This window comes from Centropristis striata, chromosome 19 (genome assembly GCF_030273125.1).
Source record: "Centropristis striata isolate RG_2023a ecotype Rhode Island chromosome 19, C.striata_1.0, whole genome shotgun sequence".
Taxonomy (NCBI): Eukaryota; Metazoa; Chordata; class Actinopteri; order Perciformes; family Serranidae; genus Centropristis; species Centropristis striata.
In genome coordinates this window covers 28,245,552-28,266,742 of record NC_081535.1, presented here as the reverse complement: position 1 = coordinate 28,266,742, position 21,191 = coordinate 28,245,552, and the positions used below count along the sequence as shown (strand labels likewise).

General features: G+C 38.5%; 1 protein-coding gene across 1 annotated transcript in view; it reads left to right on the top strand.

The window, feature by feature from the left end:
* ralgps1 (Ral GEF with PH domain and SH3 binding motif 1) overlaps positions 1-15,396 on the top strand; it is a 59,524-nt gene extending 44,128 nt beyond the window's left edge. Inside the window, exons 12-20 of the mRNA XM_059357844.1 lie at positions 2,766-2,892; positions 4,565-4,716; positions 5,618-5,666; positions 7,252-7,332; positions 8,772-8,877; positions 8,970-9,062; positions 11,046-11,151; positions 11,245-11,336; positions 12,365-15,396. Of these exons, the coding sequence (XP_059213827.1) occupies positions 2,766-2,892; positions 4,565-4,716; positions 5,618-5,666; positions 7,252-7,332; positions 8,772-8,877; positions 8,970-9,062; positions 11,046-11,151; positions 11,245-11,336; positions 12,365-12,394 (836 nt within the window). The 3' untranslated portion in view covers positions 12,395-15,396. The remainder of the gene's footprint in view (positions 1-2,765; positions 2,893-4,564; positions 4,717-5,617; positions 5,667-7,251; positions 7,333-8,771; positions 8,878-8,969; positions 9,063-11,045; positions 11,152-11,244; positions 11,337-12,364) is intronic.
* The last annotated feature ends 5,795 nt before the right edge of the window (positions 15,397-21,191 follow it).

The window sequence follows — 21,191 nt, the reverse complement described above, 5'->3', positions numbered from 1 at the left end:
ATTGAATGATTATGTATTGTTTATTTTGGGAAGATGGTTGCTAAACTTCTCATGGCTATAGTTTCAAACCACAATATGGCTGACTCAAGTCAATTTTATTTAAATAGCCCAATGTGCCAAATCACAGAGGGGGGCTTTATGAAAACATGATGGTTCCCCAAAAGGGAAGCCAAAATATTTCACCATCCCCCTGGTGGTCATGAATCCCACAACCTCCATGTTAGTGGGTGGAACATGGGCCAAACACAAAAGCAATGTACAGGTCAAATAAATGTATCCCAAGCATGGTTTCAGTCATTTTAGGTAGTTCTAATCACATCATCTAATCAAGATGGAAGTGTACAAGACTCTGGAGAAATATTTTGTCTGGGTCTGGTTCCACGACATCTGAACCAAAGTGCTATTGAACAACTGCCATCTTGTATGTGGCCATGTAAGTAAATGTGCTTGAAAGTTACTGGCCCTCGTTTATCAAACGAATGTAGACACCAGCGCAGATCTGAGCGTATCTACTCCATTCAGAGGCCTCGCCCTGAGAGTTTACAACATCGAAGACGTAATTCTGCCAAAAAGAGGATATTTTTTCTGTTTATTTATTCTTAAGTCACGTTTATGGGGCGGCTGTGGCTCAGTTGGTAGAGTTGGTTGGCCCCCAACCGAAGGGTTGGTGGTTCGAGCCCTGACCATGGCAGCCTACATGTCGAAGTATCCTTGAGCAAGATACTGAACCCCAAATTGCTCCCGATGCTGCGTTCATCGGTGTGTGAATGAATTCCCAATGGTGGCAGGTGGCACCGTTTAGGGTAGCCTCTGCCACCAGTATGAATGTGTGTGTGTGAACGGGTGAATGAGAGCAGTCTGTAGTGTAAAGCGCTATATAAGTGCAGGTCCATTTACCATTTACCATTACTTTATTAGCAAAGGGGACTGTTATAAATAACATAGAGGAGCAAAATAGACATTTAAAACTTGATAACATGGTTTACCGAATAACGGCAAGCATTTAATAGCAGAAGACAACAACATTAATAGCCTCGGCTAGTATTCTGTTTAAAGAATTCAACAGTTGTAGGGTTTTGGGTTTTTTTGTTGATTTTTTAATGATCAATGATGTAGCCTAAACATGCTTTGGTTTGTCACCATTAAAAAACAACACACAGCAGAGTTCTATCCGCTCCAGGCATCGATACAATAGTCTAAGATCAATTCTCAGACGTGTAGACACACAAATTTGTGTACACAAGCTGAGAGCAGGCTGAGATCTGATCGTACCCTCCGCGCACGTCCAGACTGATGAATGGGCCATGGGTAGAAATGATCGTATGGCCACTTTACGCTCACTTTCTTTCGTACGCTCCTTTGATAAATGAGGGCCAGTGTCTTTTATATTGCTACAGTATTTGAACTGAAATATTATTATTGAGGAACAGCACGTCTCCAAGTTCTAGTTACATTAGCTAACTTTAGCTACTATTTTTTACCTACCTAACCCTAATCCAAAATGCGGTTACAATTTTGGCTGACCCTGCTCCTTCATACCTATTAAAGAGGTTTTTTTTTTAACCACGGCATCTACCATTTTTATTTTATTTTTTTACTTCACCCCTATATGCGTGACTATTTTAGGGATTTTAAAGTACAGCCTTAAACATCCTAGGTATTTGCACAGTATTGGTTGTTGTTGCCTCAGAACCTGCCTCCATTTACCTGCCCTGCCTGAAAGCCCACTTATGCATAATAGCATATGCAGCAAAGCTCCGAGTTTGGTTTTAATTAGTAATTTGAATCTATAAAAGCTTACCCCAGCTGGGTAAGTGTAATGGGGTCACTTTACTGAGACTGCAATCCTGTGAGTAATGGAATCACTGCATCTGGCTGGAGCCGCTGGTTAGTCATCAGCTGTACTGCTGCTAAATCTGTCTGCTTACTTTAACATTGGTTCATGTCCTCTCTCTCAGGGAGATCGTTCAAACTATCTCAGAGGGGAGAGGTATCCAAACTGCATATATATGATATCTATTTCATCTATCTGGTTTTATGACTTTATAAACTTATTGGGGCTGAGATGGATCAGACAAAGGAAACAAAGGCAACATTTATTGTGAATTTTTTTAATCTCGCACCCAATGTAATACCCAGGCGGCTGTGGCTCAGCTGGTAAAGCGGGCTGCTCACCGATCGGAGGGTTGGTGGTTCGATCCCTGACCATGGCAGCCTACATGTCGAAGTAGATACTGAACCCAAAATTGTTCCCGATGCTGTGTTCATCAGTGTTAAATTCAAATTATTACATTCATACAGTCCATTCCCTACTCACAAATTGAAATAGTGCATTCTCAAATGGTACTTGGTAAAGATATTTTGCTATTCAGTTACGTATATTCAGTACATAATGATCTATTCGTAATATGGGTAGGTTCATTTAGACTTAGTAGGCCATTAAATCTTCATAGTAAGGCTCAAAATAAGGTATGCAGCTCCATTATGATATTTTTTCTCTTTTTTTGGCCAACAATGGCTCTCTAGTTAGTAAAGGTTGCCGACCCCTGAACTATTTAAACCATGCAAAGCAGGCAATTGCACAAAGGACCCAGACCCCCAGAGGCACTATTACCTGCCCGCTTGTCAGAATCTGGAGATGCCTCCATAAGTTTTGTTTAATCAACAGCATCATCAATAATACCTTATCTCTGATGTTATTACAGTAAAATATATGATAAAATCGCAGTGCTGTAACAGTGATGACCATTTTTTCTGTGTTTCAGGTCTATCTGAGATATCTTCATCTCTGAGGTATAACCGGCGGCCGACCTGCCCTGATACCTCTGTGGGGGCTCACATCCCCACCCCACCGCCCTCTCACCACAGGAAGAGCCATAGTCTGGGAAACAAGTGAGTATTACAGTCCTTTCCCAAAGATGCATTCAGTGTGTAATTCTAAAAAAAAAAAAAAAACATTCGGGCCGGGATTAATCGAAATTAATCGCATTTTGATCGCATATAAGTCCAACAGACCAGTGCAATTTTTAATATTAAGTGTAGCAATAGCATATTTAGAAATATAGTACATTTCAGAAATTCAGGTAGCCTATAGGTAGGTAGACACTAGCTATAGGCACACTAGCGTCCACGCTAGCTGCTATATGTTTTGCATTGAGGTGATACTTGAGGCTCGATGTGCTGCGGTGATATGTGAAATCCTTGTTGCATAGCAACACAACCATGCTCTTATCGACGCTTCCATCCGTTGGTTTTTTATAACAAAATGTCCCATCATCCACGGGGCCAACCAAAGCGTCTCCCGGCCCTAATCAAAATCAAAAGGGGCTAAGAATGGATTGCAGCCACTGATAGCACCATGAATTCCTCAGTTCATGTTTTCCCATGCCTATCCAACATTTCAAACTTTACCATCAGAAGCAAATTGACTTGGTTGAGGTACAACCACACTGCAGTAGTAAAACATACTTGAGTAAAGGGAAAGTGTGCATGCTTCACATTCATCTCTGTATTTTATTTCTTTAGAATAACAGCTTGCAGGACAAGGGACAGAGTACAGCTTGTTGCCTAAAAGTGGCAGTTAATTGTAACACTGTCACAGGATCAGCAAAGTATTAGTACTAATAATACAATAACAATATGCATTATTTTGTATGTAGGTTTGGTATGCATGCAATAAGCAAGCAATGACATTTATGTAAATAAAATGGAAATATCATACACCAAACCCATTAGCCATGCATCACAGTATGGTACGGCAGTGGTTCTCAACCTTTTTTTCAGTGATGTTCCCCTGTGAAATACTTTTTCAGCCAAGTACCCCCCCCCCAAAGCATTTTTGGTTGAAAAAAAAAAAAGACTTAAAAACAGAGAGCTGTGCCATCAGTTTATTAAACTTTGGAACTGAAACACATACAAAAATCAAACATTGGAAAAAAAAACTATTTCAAATATTTTAAATGTTAATAATCCATGACTCAATTTATTGCAAATATTTCTCATCACTAAAATGTAGTGATTCAAACTAATGTAGTAAAAACAGTGAGCATATAACCACTGAAAACTATAACTGCTACGCTTCAACCACGACTCCATCTTTGAGTTTTCAGGTGATTGACAGGTGATGCCAGGTGGCTTATGACAGGTTGGGTCAAACCATCCTGGTATGGGGGAGACTCTGGGTTTTTAGAATAATTCAATTGAATAGCCTACTGAATATAAAATTAATTTTATTAACTTATACTTATACATTTCCTAAAATATTTAATAAATAATTATTTTCAAAGGATTTTTGCATGGATCCTACTTTTTAAATGTATATTTTAAAATCTCACGTACCCCCAGGGGTGCCTTCACGTACCCCCATTTGGGAACCACTGTGGTAAGATACAGCTATTGTATATGATGGATAACATGACGTGAAAACTTATTGTAAATCAAACAATGTAGGTTGTAGAAAAAAAGCAATATATTGAAGAATTCCCTGTGAATGTGAAATGCGTTGTAACATCTTTGACAGCCTCATCTGTTATCCTTGTTTTCTAATGTTTTCCTCTGTCCACAGTATGATGTGTCAGTATGGCATGTCAGAGAGCAGGAGTGCCACATTTCCCATAGAGAAAGCCCGACACCTGCTGGATGACAGCTTCTTAGAGTCCCAGAGTCCAGTCAGATACGACCCACACAGTACATCTGTGTCCAATGGCCTCTCATTAGGTATATTTCTTTATATATGTATGCTGTATGATAATTTATTTTTATAACATTGCGTGACATTCGGTTCATGATAAATATAATTAAGCAGTTTCAGCTATAGTAGAAAATATCATGTCAAATTGTTCTATTTTAATTTTAACTATGATATTGTCTTTGTTGATTTATGAATGAAGTGCCTGCTTTTCTGTATGATGGTAAGATCCCTTTGATCACGCCTTGTAAGTTCTCATGGTAACACTATTTTACAGGTCCATACATTTCATAATTAGCAATAACTTTTTGGAAATGTCTATGAAATTAAACCCAGATGTGTGATAGTAGGTGATATAGGTGATAATTAGCCAGATAAAATAAGATAGAACGTATCTCAATTTAAGTTAATTTCTTTGAAATTACATAAAAGAAAATTCCCTCAAGACTCATGGAAAATTACCCCACCATTGCTGAATAATTCTATTGTATTTCTTGATAACAGGTAAATAGCTGGTTATTTCTTTAATATGTTTCCAGGAAAGAAACACAAAGTTAGGTCCACTGTTTCCTGTAATGATGCTAATTTATAAGTCACTTCTTTTTTTAAAAAAAATGAAAGAACAGCCTAATAATTGTATTAAATTATATAATTATTGTTATTTATATTTCTGTTAAAGTGCTTGTGATAGGCTATGCGTGTATAGGCCCGTTGCATAACAAGATCCTGCACAGCTGACAGCCTTCTTGTTAATGATTCAGTGGTTGAAGGTTTCTTCTAAATTATATTTTCTAATTTGGAAACTGAGTGAAGTTTGACAAAAACAAAATATTTGTACCACACTCCTTATGCTATATTTCCCAATGTCTGTCAGCTTTTCTAATGAACTTGAGAGCAAAGAATAAACCTGTCCTATGTTTCTCCTGATAGGCAGCAGTGAAAGCTCTTTTGGGGAGGAGCTGTCAACTGGGATGGAAAGGTGAGAGCCCATCATTACATATGAGCAGTGATAGTTTTAAAGGTTTTTACGTTATTTAGAAAACACGATCAGGACAAAAGATTGCTTACCTCACACTCTGTTCTATTAAATAATGAGAAAAACAATAGTCTATAATTTATTTTATTTTACAGTCAATTAACCCCATTAGTGAATCTCAATGCTTTTTGACTTCTCTCATTGGTTCCTGCTGAAGATGTAGATTTTGACAAACAAACAGGAGGTAGTGAACTTTGGGAATTTCCCCTTTTTTTTAAGCTACAGATTAATCCATATTTGGTAGTCCACTGACAGTATGTGGAGAAAAATAAGAATGTCACCAGACTTGAAATTGAAATTGTCTGAGAGATGTTCTGCGTCATAGGGCTGGGTGATATGTCAATATATTTTTAAATGTGATATGGAATTAGACCATATTGCATATATCTATATAGTTTTTTTTTCTTTATTTATATATAAATGCTGCCTTACTAGGGTTTGTCATATTTAGTTCTTTTGTAATGTTTGTTATTCTTTTCTCATATAAATATATTTATTTCAGAAAAAGATTGGCCTATTTTATTTCATAATTAAGTATTTATGTTCACTTAAATAAACTGTTTCAATAAAACTACTTGTGACATGTCATATTCGGCTTTGACTTTGACTGAACATTTGCTCTCACTTTGTGCTAAAAATATCAGGATATATATCGTATATCGATATTCAGCCTAAATATATCAGGATATGACTTTTAGTCCATATCGCCCAGCCCTATTGCGTCATCAGTTTGCATCTATGTCTGCAGCATATTCATTATGCATATAATATCAATGTATTTGAATGTTACTGACACCCTATGAAAAGTTAAGAATAATATAAATCTCTGTTTGTACCAGCAAGAACAAAGAATATATATTTCAAAAAATGTCTGTAGATTTTACGGTGAAAAACTGCTAAACCATGACAGTAAAAGAACGTAAAATGATAAATGGGTTAATTCAGTTTCAGTAACAATGAAACACCGTAAATGTATATATCAGCCAAAACAGTATTTTTTACCGTTTAAAGCCATCACTGTAATTTTCACATTTAGTTTTTGTAAAAATACTTTACTCACTGTTAAATGTACTAAACACCATATCTCTAACAAAAATATACTGTAATATGTAATGGTAAAATCTTTAATTTATGCAGCATTTATTAAGTATTTTCTTGTCAATTATATGGCAGAACAGCGTTTCTTTTGATGGAAAAAGTTCTTATTTATACGGTAAAATATGGAATAAAATGGCAATCTTAAACGTGAAATCAACAGTGCCAATATTTTTTTACCGTAATATTTAAAAAAGGTCTACCGTATTTATTACGGTAAAGTTCTGGCAACCACAGCTGCCGGTTTTTTACCGTAAACAAACAACAAACCACAAACGACAAACAACAGTTTTTTGTTTTTTTTTACAGTGTATGGTGGAATGAGCTTTAGTTTACCCTCTGGCTTCTTCTGATGACATGAGATACACTGACAACTTCTTCTAACTTTAAGGTCAATCCCATGAGACTAACTGTGACAATATGTGCTAAACAGGGGCCGCATGTACGCAACACTGGGCCCAAACTGGAGGGTCCCGCTTCGCAACTCCCCCAGGAGCCGCAGCTATGTTTACAGGTACAGTGACGTAGGAGGATAAGTGGTTTATATCACTTTATATAATAATGGACTCATTGTAAAGGGGTAGTTTGAGTTGGACTTAATTTTTCTGAGATACTGAATTCGGACTTTTCATTAGTTGTCAGTCATAATCATCACAATTAAAAGAAATAAACACTTGAAATATATCAGTCTGTATGGAATTAATGTATACATCAGGGATGGGCAACTGGAGGCCAGGGGGCCGCATACGGCCTGCACCCTCACTTGAAGTGGCCCTCAGTACAACTACATGCATTTGAGCATGAAATCTTAAAAGTGCAGTGTAAAAATGCACAAAATTATTTCTTGCAATTAATGTTGGTCTGCTGTTCTTGCACTGAATAAAAAAAAAATCACAGTAAGTGGTTATTTTTTATTTGCTTCAAACCTTTTGTATTCCTATTTATACTGTTATACATGCATTTGAGCATGAAATATGTTAAGTTACTGCACTGTACACATATTTAAAATTGCAGTTTCATCATATCTAGTTCACTGCACGGTCCTATATGTGGCCCTGTGGTAGTGTCCATGAAAAATTGTGGCCCCCTCCAGCATTTAAGTTGCCCATCCCTGATATACATTATACAAGTTTCACTTTTTGAATGGAATTACTCAAAAAAATCTACTTTTTCATGATCTATCTAATTATATGACCAGCACCTGTATGTAATTGCCATACTTTGTTGTGTGACCATTTTATAATGTATTCTTTCCACTTTGCTTATATTGCATTTATTCCTCAAAAATGCTCTGGATATCCAGAGTCTGGACTATCATGAAGTAAAGTATGGCTTCATTATAGCAGTAACAGAATGTTGAAAAATATACACAACCAAGAAACACACTGTTCTTTTTAATCATTGAATCAATGCAGGGTGAGTTTTTGATAGAACCACCATTTAAAGGACTAGTTCATCTTCTCTACTAATCAGTAACATCAAGGCAATGCAAGGCCAAGTTTATTTGTATAGCACAATCCAACACAAGGTGATTCAAAGTGCTTTACATAAACATTAAAAACAGCAAGACACAATTGAAAACAGTAAAAACAGTCAATTAAAACAGGGAAATAAAAATAAAAGTACAAATAAGATAAAATAAGATACAGCAGGATAAGAAAAGAGATAAAATAATAAAAAGCACAAGTCAAACACTGTGTAGTTAAAAAGTAAGGGCAGTAGAGTACAGCAGATAAGTGTTAAAGTTAAGAGTACGCTGCAGTAAACAATAGTGTTTTTAATCAGTTTGCATTGAAAAAATGCAAACCGTAAAACCATTGATGTCCCCATAGAGGATCATGTCAAGCACTGAACTGCACACTCTGAATACTGGACAGAAATATTCAACTGTTTATTATGTTTTGGCTTTTGGTTCTCCCCTTACATGTCCTATCTACTTTCGGAAACCTTTAGCTCCTCTGCTGCCAACTCCTGCTATGGGTGCAGTGAGGCCGGCAGTGTGACTATTGAAGGACCTCTGAGAAGGAAAACGCTGCTGAAGGAAGGACGCAAGCCCAAGGTATGGTGATATTTCTGTGTTTAAGCTAAGGAATTGTTTGACAGGATTGAATATGATGTTTTCAGCATACCCATTTCTTTGCTGTGCTACAGTTGTCATCATGGACCAGATTTTGGATCACTCTGTCTGGATCAACACTGACTTTCTATGGAGCCAAAGCACTGAGGGCTTCTGAAAGGAAACATGTAAGTTTGATGTTTAAACCACATACAGTTTCTAGAAAAAGTATGTGAACCCTCTGAAATGACCTGGTTTTCTGTATTAATTTGTCATAAAATGTGATCTGATCTGCATCTAAGTCCCAAATATAAACCAACTCAATGTGTTTCACCTAATACCACATAAACAATTATAATAATTCATGTTTTTATTGAACACATCCATTAAACATTCATAGTGAAGGTGGAAAAAGTAAGTGAACCCTTTAATAACTGGTGGAACCTCCTTTGGCAGCAATAACCTCAACCAAACACTTCTGGTAGCTGCTGATCAGACCTGAAAAACGTTCAGGAGGAATTTTGGATCATTCTTGCTTTCAGAACTGCTTCAGCTCAGCCATATGGATAGGATGTCTGGTGTGAATGGCTCTCTTTCTATTGGATTGAGGTCTGGGCTCTGACTGGACCACTCCAAAAGGCAGATTTACTTTTTGAAGTCTTTCTGTAGAAGATTTTCTTTGATGTTTTGGGTCATTTTTCCGCAGCTTCTGTCAACTTCTACTGATCTTCAGCTGGCAGACAGCCACTCTGACATTAACCTGTAGGGTACCTTGATAAAATTGGGAATACATTTTCCCCTCCAGTCCCTGAGGCAACAAAACAGCCCCAGATCATGATGCTCCCTCCATCACACTTCAGTGTTGTGAAGTGTCAAGGTGCTCTTTGGCAAACTTCAGACATGCAGTAATGCTTTTTTGGAAAGCAGCGGCTTCCTTCTTGGTGTCGTGTCATGGACACCATGCCTGTTTAATGAAAGTGTGAGGTAGACTCATGATGACTAGAGATGTTAACCAGTTCTGATGACTCCTTCAGGTCTTTACCTGTTACTCTGGAGTTATTTTTTTACCTCCCTGAGCGTTCTGCGTTGGACCTTTGGAGTGAACTTGGCTGGGTACCCACTGCTAGGGAGAGTAGCCACTGAACTAAATCATCTCCATTTGTGGACCATTGGTCTAACTGTGGACTGGTGAATACCTAAAGTCTTTGAGGTTACTTTGTAACCCCGACAGTCTGATGCAAATCAACAATTCTTGATCGCAGGTCTTCAGATCTCTTTTTTTGCCAGCTATGGTTCACATGAGCAGATGCTTCTGTTGAATAGCAAAATCAAAAAGTTTGAGTGTTTTTTTACAGGTCAAAGTATCTCTACACCTCACTCAAATCTCATTTCATTGTTAGGACTCCAAGTTTGCTAATTCCTGACTCCAATTAGCTCTTAATGGAGTCATTAGACAAAAGGTTCACTTACTTTTTCCACCAGCACTTTGAATGTTTAATGGATGTGTTCAATAAAGACATGAAATATTATAAATGTTTATGTGGTATTAGGTTAAGCACATTGTGTTTGTCTATACTTGGGACTTAGATGCAAATCAGATCACATTTTATGACAAATTAATGCAGAAAACTAGGTAATTTCAAAGGGTTCACATACTTGTTCTTGCAACTGTAAATTGGTCAGGTTAGCAATCCAAACTGCAGATTTCTACTGTGAACTCTGCAATCTTTAAAAGAAAAAAATGAATGAAGTCAATTAAAGCAATTTCCTTAGTCAGCGTTATATTGACCCAAAAGTCTGTTTTTGCAGCTGTAAAATCTGTTTCTTCCTGCATCCAGCACCATCATTTTATGTGACAGTGATGTAGCTGGTGGTGAGGAAGAACTAGAGATTGCAATCTAGCTTTGGTAGCTGGGAGGTGTGCTCAAAATGCTGCTCAAAAATAGAACTTCCTTTTTCTTTTTGCTTGCTTACAAACCAGGTCCTTTTCCAATCGCAGGAACGGCATCCTAAAATAAAAGTGAAAATGATGCTATGGACAAGGATAAATGAACGATTAAGATTCCCTGATTAGTCACAAGCCCGATTCTCTCACCTCTAGGCCACCGACTGCCCTGCACTGCTTTGCTCAAATTGCTCTGGACTTATTTGCTTTCCTTTGTTTGCCGCAGTATAAATCTAGCCACTGTAAGAAAGTGTGTGTGACTGGATGGATGGTGGTGCTGCCAGATGACCCAACCAGACCCAACATTTTCCAGCTCAATGACCCAGACAAAGGTCAGCTCCACAGCACCAACAGAGCACCTGCTGTTTTTTTGTTTATCAGTTAAATTTAGATATTACAACAAAGCAATTTGTGTCACTTCACAGGTAATGTTTACAAGTTCCAGACAGGATCAAGGTTTTCAGCGATCATCTGGCACAAAAATCTGGAAGAGGCTTGTAGGAGCAGTAGACCTCAGGTATGTACCATCTCAACATCTCAAATCTGTCTAGAGCATGAGTCGGTTTTGGTCCGATGGAACAACTCATTTCCTGAGCAGACTAAAGAATATTTAATATTTAATTGTGATAAATCGCAAGATTGTGCATAGTTGTTGTTTTTTTTTTTTTTTTCATATAATGTATTTTTTTTGGGCTTTTTCATGCCTTTAATGGACAGGATAGCTGAAGAGAGACAGGAAACAGGGGGCAGAGAGAGGGGAATGACATGCAGTAAAGGGCCGTCCGATGCGGGACTCAAACCAGGGCCAACTGCAGCGAGGACTGTAGCCTCTACACATGGAGCGCCTGCGTAACCCACTACGCTACCGACCACCCAAGATTGTGCATAGTTAACTTGCGATTAATCGCCACAAGACACTGAAGAGGCAACCCTGGTGCCAGGTCAGGTCAGCAGGTCTCCTCCCCAGCTGAACACAGCTTTGGCAAAGCCCTGCTTCCACTTCCTGGGGGTCGTCTGACGGTTTTGCAGAATCTCCTCGATGTCAACCAAAAGTCCTCCTCCATAGCGTCTCTGAATTCCTCCTACACTTGAGTTTGAAACCATTTTGTCCCTCTAATACAGACCTGGACGTTCGGACACATCTGGCCTGTGTGAGGTTACCCCGAAATTAGAAATCAATACAAACGTAGTGCTTTTATTTTGAAGGCAATTTTCGTATGTCCGTGCTTGCACACGCACCTGCACAGAAATGCGTTCCACAAAGAATACTGAGACTCTCATCATGTCTCAAACCTTAAGCTTAAAGTAGAATTTGTTTGCTGCTACTGGATGCTTGAAATTCCCTCGGCATAAATAAATAAATATCTATTCTTGCATCTATGCATCTATTCTTGCTTGTTTCATATTGTTATTATAAAATAATATAATTACGTGACACTGAGCCTTTTTTTCTTCTTTTTTTTTTTTAGTGTGGCAGCAATACGTTTCCGTAGCTTTCCTTGTTTCTAAGTTTTGTGTTAAATATCTGTTCTATTCTTTCAACAGATACCAGCAAACCTCATGTCATTTGAATGAGAGCAGAACTTACCCAGCAGGACATTATTGTGCCAAGCCCATTTGTTTTGGAAGTACGGACTAAATACTGGAACACAGTGGGATTTGATCGTATCTACTGAAATAGGAACGTCAAGAAGCATCTGCCACTGTCGAAGAAGCTCTTTACTACTGGATGTGTGACTGCATATGCCAACACGCCTGCTTTCTTCTTCACCAACACTAAATTTAATGTCAACTCGGGAAAAATTCAGTCAATGGAAGACTTTGGTGAGGTTGACCCTTATTACTTTCTCTAAGCTTCCATGTTCACTGTCATATGTTATGCTGCTAAAAAACAAGAGCAAGCACTTTTTTGTTTGTTTGTTTTTGTTTGTTTTTGTTGTTTTTTTGGCCCATGTTGGGTTCATGTTTGGGTGAAATGATTAGAGTACAAATGTGGAAGACAGTGTTAACTGACTGATGTTGATCTTTGGTTGGCATACCAGTGTTATTCAGCCTTCAAATGGAGCTCTGGGTTTTAACACAGAAAGTTGAAAAAGACTTCTCTGTTGTTGAAGCAGTTAAATTTGTAAAACTGCAACACATCGTACTGGATAAAAAAATAAGCAACAAGATTAACTTACATCCCAACTTGTCATGAGCAAGAAAAACTTGACCCTGTTTGAAGGACAGCAGATGAGTCTCCATCACCTTCAGCCCTGTGACATGCAGCTGGACTGAATTTGTTCCATAATAAGAGAATGCATATTTGTACAAAAACCATATGGAATCATTAGTTGGCTTTAAGAGCCTGACTTGTTTGTCAAATGAAGAGGTATTCCTGATCAGTTCACTTGTTCAACCCTCACTACCTCAGTTGGTAGTCCTCCTTTAAATGTGTTTGCTAGTGTACATAACAAGGGTAATAAATAGCATCAGTTCATGTTTTCTACAGAACAAATCAAAATGTATCAAACGCCATGGAAATGGTAATGAACTAGGTGATAATTACAGTCATTATGAAGTAATGAAGAAGACAGACACCAGCATGCAGATATAGCTGCTGGAAAGAATTTAAAGGTATTTAAAACAATCAACAACCATGTGTGTGTGTGTGTATGTATATACTGTATTTATTTGTAAAAGAGTTTATTTTTTGACAGTTGGTCATCATAGGGAAATGGTACGATCATCTTTGGTTCACCACCTGCCCCAGGAAGCTGCTCCTCACAGAGACTGCTCTCCTGATCTCCAACTGAAGGGCACTGTAATAAGGGAAGACTCCATCAGCATTGGCACTGTTAATTAACCTGCTTCAAACTGATTTTTTATTTTATCATAACATTGTTCAGCGTTACACTACTTTTGCTTTACTTCCACCAAAATAACAGAAAGCAGAATTACAGGCTAATTACAGGGATAGGCTAAAGTTGTTTCAAAACAGGTAAGATATCAAAGTACAGAAGATCATTAAATATCCATAGGGCTCGTCTGACAAAAAGCACTTTCATAGAACAGTATCTTTACAACATATCACCACTCTAACTGCCGTTGTGTGACAGACCAGTAACACTGTTTTTGTTTTTTATCTATTTGGGCTACTATCTTTTGTTTGAAATTGTTTTTTTCACCATGAGCAACACAGCTGGTCTCACTCCAACTCATCAGATACCTGCTTTGTCTTTCCCTCGGTTTGCGATACTGACGGACAAGGCACCCTTAAGCATGTGTATGAGACACACCAGGCTTCCCAGTATGAATATCAACCAATTAGTGGTAATATGAAATGCTGAGTGACGACATAACACAAAGAGCTTGATTGGTCCATTCCAGGTGGTTGGGAGGAGTGGTGTATGGGTCAGACAAACCCCGGAGCAAGGAGTTTAGCATCATGTCCTGTATGAAACCAAGAGTCAGTGTAAATGTGTCAAGTGTTTTTATTGCATAAGTTTCTTAGCTTCTTCAGTCAAGATCCTCTTCGGTCTCGTCACCTTTGCCATATCTGTAGAGGCTGCTGAATCCAGTTCAGTGGCTCAGCACCACCCGACCCCTGACTGAGCTAGCTGGCTACAGATAGCAGCAGTTTGCGGTTAGCCTTACGTTTCGCAACAAGTAAAACAATAGCCATATTTCTACTGTTATTGTAACAGTAGAAATATGGCTATCATTTTCTTCTAACCACTATGGAATAACACACCATGAAATGGCCACATACAACACTCGTCAGTCATTGTGAATGACTGAGCCTGTTTGCTTTTTGTTTGTTTTTTAGTAAATAGTATTGTACTGTCTTTTTGTTGCAGTTTAGCTTTTTTCTCACATTTTTGGTGAGTGGAAAAACTACTGGCCCGATTTTCATGAAACTTGGTGGAAGAATGTTGCATGAGCCAAGAAGAAGCCATTAAACTGAGTTGTGGATCTGAATCATAAGGTTTTTACTTCTGTTAACATTACGTACAAGGCCACGTCTCTCTCTAATGCCATCATGTTTCATCTGCTCCAGCCCCACTGTGCTGTGATTGGCTAGTACTCGATTAATGGTTACCTCAATGCATCCTTGTTACCTGTTGTTATGCAGAATTATGAGTGACAACTAGTGAATTACGAAAGCTGGATGCATGTGTACTAGCTACCTGGGCTGCTGCTGAGTAAAACCTAACAACTTAATACTTTATCAATACACTCTTGTGTAGGAAAGGACATTACTATCGCTAAATATCAATCACAGTATTTTTCTCCTTTCTTTGGACTTGGAATTAAGCTAGCAGCACATTACCTTATGCTACGTATACATCAGAAAACTTTGAAAAGATTTGGAAAAGACTCCTGGAAAACTATCAGCTCACACCTAAAAACAAGGGTTTGGAGTTTCTAGTCTCAGACTGAGATTTTAGACAGACTGTGAATCTTGCAGGGTCACTATTTATAAGACTACAACTAGATTCTTTTAGCATTTTTTTCCTACCATGTTCCAAGTAAAAACTTACAAAATGGAGGAGAAGCAGCTTTTGGCTCCAGCTGCTCTAGTGTGTGCAGTGGTTTGTGTTGGGAAAAAAACAACAACAACTTACTAACATGACTGAGCTTACTAACATTACTGTGATGTTCCTTTTTCCTGTGGAAGTGGTTTTACTGGCCCGTCTGGAACCGGGACCTTTCCCCCGCTCATCTATTGGTTGGTGATTGTGTTACATCACTGAGACTTGAGATAATATCAAACACGTTGGATATGATCCAAACCCAAGACTGATATGAAACAGAGCAGATTACTACCTTAAACTTAACCATGGAGATGACGGGAGCGCTGTGACTCCAGTAAAACTCCAGATTTACTAAAAACTTTCAGTTTTTAGTCTGGGACTGGGGAAATCGTTTGGTGTAAGCCCAGCATTAGTATGACATTAACCTACAGCTGACACTGTGAAATGGTCTCAGAATAAAGACCATGTTACAATGTGAGCTGCAGTAGAAAGGACTGCAGTAGAGAGAGCTGTAGACACCTGGAGAACAACAGAGGAAACGCTGGAGCATCTCTCAGAAAGGATCCACCCAGTCCTACTCACTACGCTTTACTGTCACATGTCAGTGGATGGACACACTCACCCAGCAACAAATTCATCCTGTGGAGTTCTGTAATGGCAGCCGTGTCAGAGGCCAGAGATAAATGTCCAGACATTGTAGGATATTATTGAGGAAGACTGACCAAAAGATAGAGCTGACTTCTTCAAATATTCAAGTGAAATCATACCGGATCCAAACACCGTTAGCACAAAGCTAACATCATAACTCATAATTAACAGGTTTAGTGATAACAAATACAAATAGTGTGTACAGTAAAAATACATTTTGTATAGGGATTGTACTGTATCTACATAATGTGGGTGGTTATGTACAGTATATGTATACATGTCTATATACAGTATGTACAGTCCTAAATGTATATTTCATGCTGACAGCTAATATATACATGTTGAAGCACAGTGTTTATTAGTGTTTAAACTGTAAATATACAATTTTTAGTTTGTTGGTTCATGGGTTAGGACTTCAGACAGCTCTACTGACTCTGCAGAGGTATTGTCACTCTGACTGATTTATGCTGTTTAACTTCCCTATAGTAAGAAAGTGAACTGGTATTACGGTGAAAAAGGGGACCAGCAGTTGTTAAGACAGGTTGAGCTTCCTTAACTTTTGCAGGAAGTATCTGCTGGGCCTTTCCATGATAGTGTCTTTAATGGGCGCCTACTTTAGCTGCTGAGAGGTGGTGGATCATAAAAACATAAGCTTTTCCATAACAGTAGTGATGTGCCAATGAAGCCTCATGAACCATTGTCATTATTTTCTGAGACCACTAGATGGTGCTATTGGTTTAAAGAAAAAGGCTGAAGCAATGGTGATTGAGTGTGCTTTCAGCTCTTTGTTGAACAGAGAGCTCCAGCTCCAGCTGGTCAACCTCCCATCTGTATGCAGACTCATCATTTCCCAGATAGTCGTCTGCAAACATAAGAGTTTACCAAACAGGTCAATCACTGGTAACGGGGAGCAGAGCCTGGGGGCTGGGCCCATGGTCCAGAGGCAGGATGTGGTTTTCCTCAGCCTCACCTGGAGATAGCACTTTAATCTCAGTCATTGCTCAGTGTTCCATTACACTGGAGTTGAACCAATGTAATAAACACGGTCACTGTCCAAAATCTAGTGATGTCCCAATGAAGCTTCATGAACCATTTTCTGTATCTCCTGAGCCCACTAGATGGAGCTCTTGATTTAAAGAAAATAGCTTAAGCTATGGTAATTGAGTGTGATTTCAGCCTTTTGTTGAACAGAGAGCACCATCTAATGGGCTCAGAAAAATAAAGAAAATGGTTCATGAAGCTTTATTGGGACATCACTACCAAAATCCTTTCTGATGCACTGCAGTACATCCAGGATGTGTTAGCCCAGCTAGCGGATACAGGGGGGGCTAGCTCTGTCTCATGTCAAGTATTTGAGAGTAATCGGGGTTATATTCACAAATTAATGATATGTAGTGATGTGCCAATGAAGCCTCATGAACCACTTTCTTGATCTTATGAGCCCACTAGATGGCGCTCTTGATTTAAAGAAAAAGGCTTAAGCTATGGTAAATGAGTGTGCTTTCAGCTCTTTGTTGAACAGAGAGCGCCATCTAGTGGGCTCAGAAAATAAAGAAAATGGTTCATGAAGCTTCATTAATGATATGAAAACTCTCAGAGAGTTGACACATTTATATAATCCTATTTATTGTTTATTATTTTCCGATCACCAAACCCTAACCTGGGGTATAAACATTTTTATTAACTTTTAACAAAAGTGATGCTTTGCAACTTTACTTTGTTTTAGTGAATGTGATTTTTATTTTATAGCCAATGCTGATGGAGCTTTGAGTGACTCATCAAAGTGAACTGTAGCTATCAGATGAGCTGGATTTTTTTTAAATCTTTTGTTTTCCCAGATAATAACTAACATCCAACAAATATGTCAGTATATGTAAGTGAGTTTTCCAAATCACAGTTATTGTTAGTTTAGATGAAGTAAAATTTATTTTATGAAAGTATTCTCAAGAACCAAAAGATGCTACATTTACAATACATCCCCCTGTTAATAACATTTTTTTTTCTATAACTGATGATCAGAATACATTTTATCCCAATATAGTGTATGCTAGTATCACTGTGTAGCTTACCTGATTACATTTCAGATTGCTTTCAAGTATTTCAACAAGTATTGCTTTACTACTTGCTTTCAACAGTTCTGATATTTGTATACGTCAGTTCACAATGATTGTTTTCATCTAATTCCACTGGGAAAACAGATTGTGTTTTATGGTACAGTGCATGCAGTTTTGTCTACAAAATTTCTAGTATGGTAACTGTGAAAAAATGACCACCAGGTTGTGATTATTTGTCTGTGATTGTTTTGCTCAGTTATTTCTTACCATGACACTGCTGTATTTTCAGCTTCAGACATTGAATTGGGAATAAAATGTGTGTACATATATTTGTGTATTTTATGTTACTTCTCTAATGAATCTATACTCTGTAAACAGTAACAATTACAAAATTTAGATTGTGTTTCCAGGATTGAGATATGGAGAAAGTAAGACAACAAACCAGAGATTATAGTGAGAGCATTCTAATGCTGTATTGGTATTAGTTCTTCTAAAGTCAATGGGGCAGGTAAGTCACACTTCAGCCCATTATATTTGTGTTGTTTCAGCTGTGACTGAAAAACACTCATACAAATTAAAAACAACACGTGATATTTTCTGGGGGGTGTTTGTTTTCCTTGTCTTTGGTCTGCAGATAGATGGTCCAAGAGCGGCATGAAGCTCAGCTTAAGATACATTACATTAAGCTACATTTTAGAAATTGTTCAGAATTTTCTTTAAATTGAATTCAATTATATTGTCCAGAATCACAAATAAGAAACAAACAGATCACTGAAGGCATTGACTCCCAATCTACTTTTGTCAAATATCGAGTCATCTTGCATTTTGGGAGCACAGTGCTCTGTTAGGGTACTATGAATTCTTTAAGAGATGATGGTATCAGGGGCACGGTGGTGCAGTTGGTAGCGCTCTTGCCTCACAGCTAGAAGGTCCTGGGTTTGATTCCCGCCAGGACGCTGTGGGCGTTGGAGGCGTGTCCCCACCTCCATGTCTCCGGTGTCCGTAGCGCTGGTCGGTGTCGGCAAAAGGGCCTTCCTGTGTGGAATTTGCATGTTCTCCCCGTGTCCCCCGAGGATCCCCTTACAGGGACGTCTCACAAAAACACGCGATATGTCCCAACGGGGAATCTCCCTCTGTCAGGTGTCAAGAAGCGGTCTGCTAATTCTGCATGTATCGGAGGAAGCATGTGGCAGTTCAGGGCTCTCCCCAGACCGACAGGGACATATGACATAGGACAAACTGGATAATTAATAAAAATGGGTTACAAAAATCGTGGGATAAAAAATAATTTAAAAAAAAAAGAGTTGATGGTATCCAGTAAGAGGGTTGTGGTTACGAATCATGTGTGGAGTTTGCATGTTTTCCTTGTGACAGCGTGGGTTCTCTCCCGCTTCCTCCCACAGTCCAAATTCACTCATGTATATTATAGTTGTTATTGTTCATGATTCTACATACAAAAATCGTATCAACGTAAGAGTTGCAAGGTGAAAACCACGGCTCACCAAGAGGAAACCAAGGCTTGTCTCACATTTGCCAAAAATTCAGTGATGGCATAATTACATGTGGGGTAAAGCTAAAACAATATTCCACAATAAGGTCATCATACCCACAGTCAAACATGGTGGTAGTGTGTTGGTCTGGGGATGGGACCCAAACTGGCGGTGCATGCTCAAAAACCCTCTAATGCAGCTGAATTCGAGCAAAATTCCTCATGAGTACTGTGAAAGATGGTTGTCCTAGCAGCGTCAGGTAGTGTTGTGCATTCAATTACCATAGCTTGAGCCTTTTTCTTTAAATCAAGAGCGCCATCTGGTGGGCTCATGAGATAAAGAAAATGGTTCATGAGGCTTCATTGGCACATCACCAGTGTCAGGCTCTACAATCTTCTTTGTTGAGAGCTTAACTTGACAAATCTGAAGTGAAAATACCCCTGAATATTGTTGTGGACAAGAAACTAGAGAGGTGCAGTGATGTGCCAATGAAGCCTCATGAACCATTTTCTTTATTTTCTGAGTCCACTAGATGGCGCTCTCTGTTCAACAAAGAGCTGAAATCACACTATTATAAAAGCTTGAGCATTTCTTTAAACCAAGAACGCCATCTAGTGGGCACAGAAAATAAAGAAAATGGTTCATGAGGCTTCATTGGCACATCACTAGAGAGATGCTAACAGTAGTGATGTGCCAATGAAGCCTCATGAACCATTTATTTATCTTAGGAGCCCACCAGATGGTCCCCTTGATTTAAAGAAAAAGGCTCAAGCTATGGTAATTGAATGTACTTTCAGCCCTTTGTTGAACAGAGAGCGCCATCTAGTGGGCTCAGAAAATAAAGAAAATGGTTCATGAAGCTTCATTGGCACATCAATATGTGATGCTAATGCTGAGATGCTAACAGCTCCGTGATGAGAATATCAGTAGTTTTGCCGGACCCACACTGTCATCCCTAAAGCTGCTACAGCAAAAATCTGGAATGTGATGCAAATTCACACTCTGCATCATATTCGATCCATTTAAAATGGTTGCATGACAAACACAGCTAGGTGCATTTTCTAGTTTTATTTATTCAAAGGTCTGCAATATTGAAGCGGATTGTAAGTTTATGCAGGCGACCAAAGAGCTATGACAGTGCAATAGAATATTTTGTGAATAAAAAAAAAACTGTGTTGCTTGAATGTAATAGCAATTGACTCCAAATAGATACATCAACAAAACCTCATTTCACATTTCTCCTGGCCCATTTAAATTCATCACTTTATATACAAAGCCCATCACTGCATTTTCAGTTTAAACTCAGTGCTGTGATAGAAGGTGGTGCAATGGTCAGACAACAGTTCAGAATACAATATATTGGTGGTGTTTTAATTAGATTGGAAAAACCTAACCCAATACAGTCTGTACATCTGCTGTGTACAATGTTCCATGTGAAAAAACAGTTACAGTCTGTGTACAAGAAAAACTAATCTGGCATAAATGATGTTTGTTGCACATGAATACATTTCAATCTGTGGTGATCTGTGGCCGGTCTACTTCATAGGAAGACATCAATGAAAATTCTGGTAAAATCACTAACATTAACCTAACTGGTTAGAGTTTCAGTTTTGTAGAAGCAGAAAATCAAATTGGGACATGACATTGAAACGAATGCACAGAA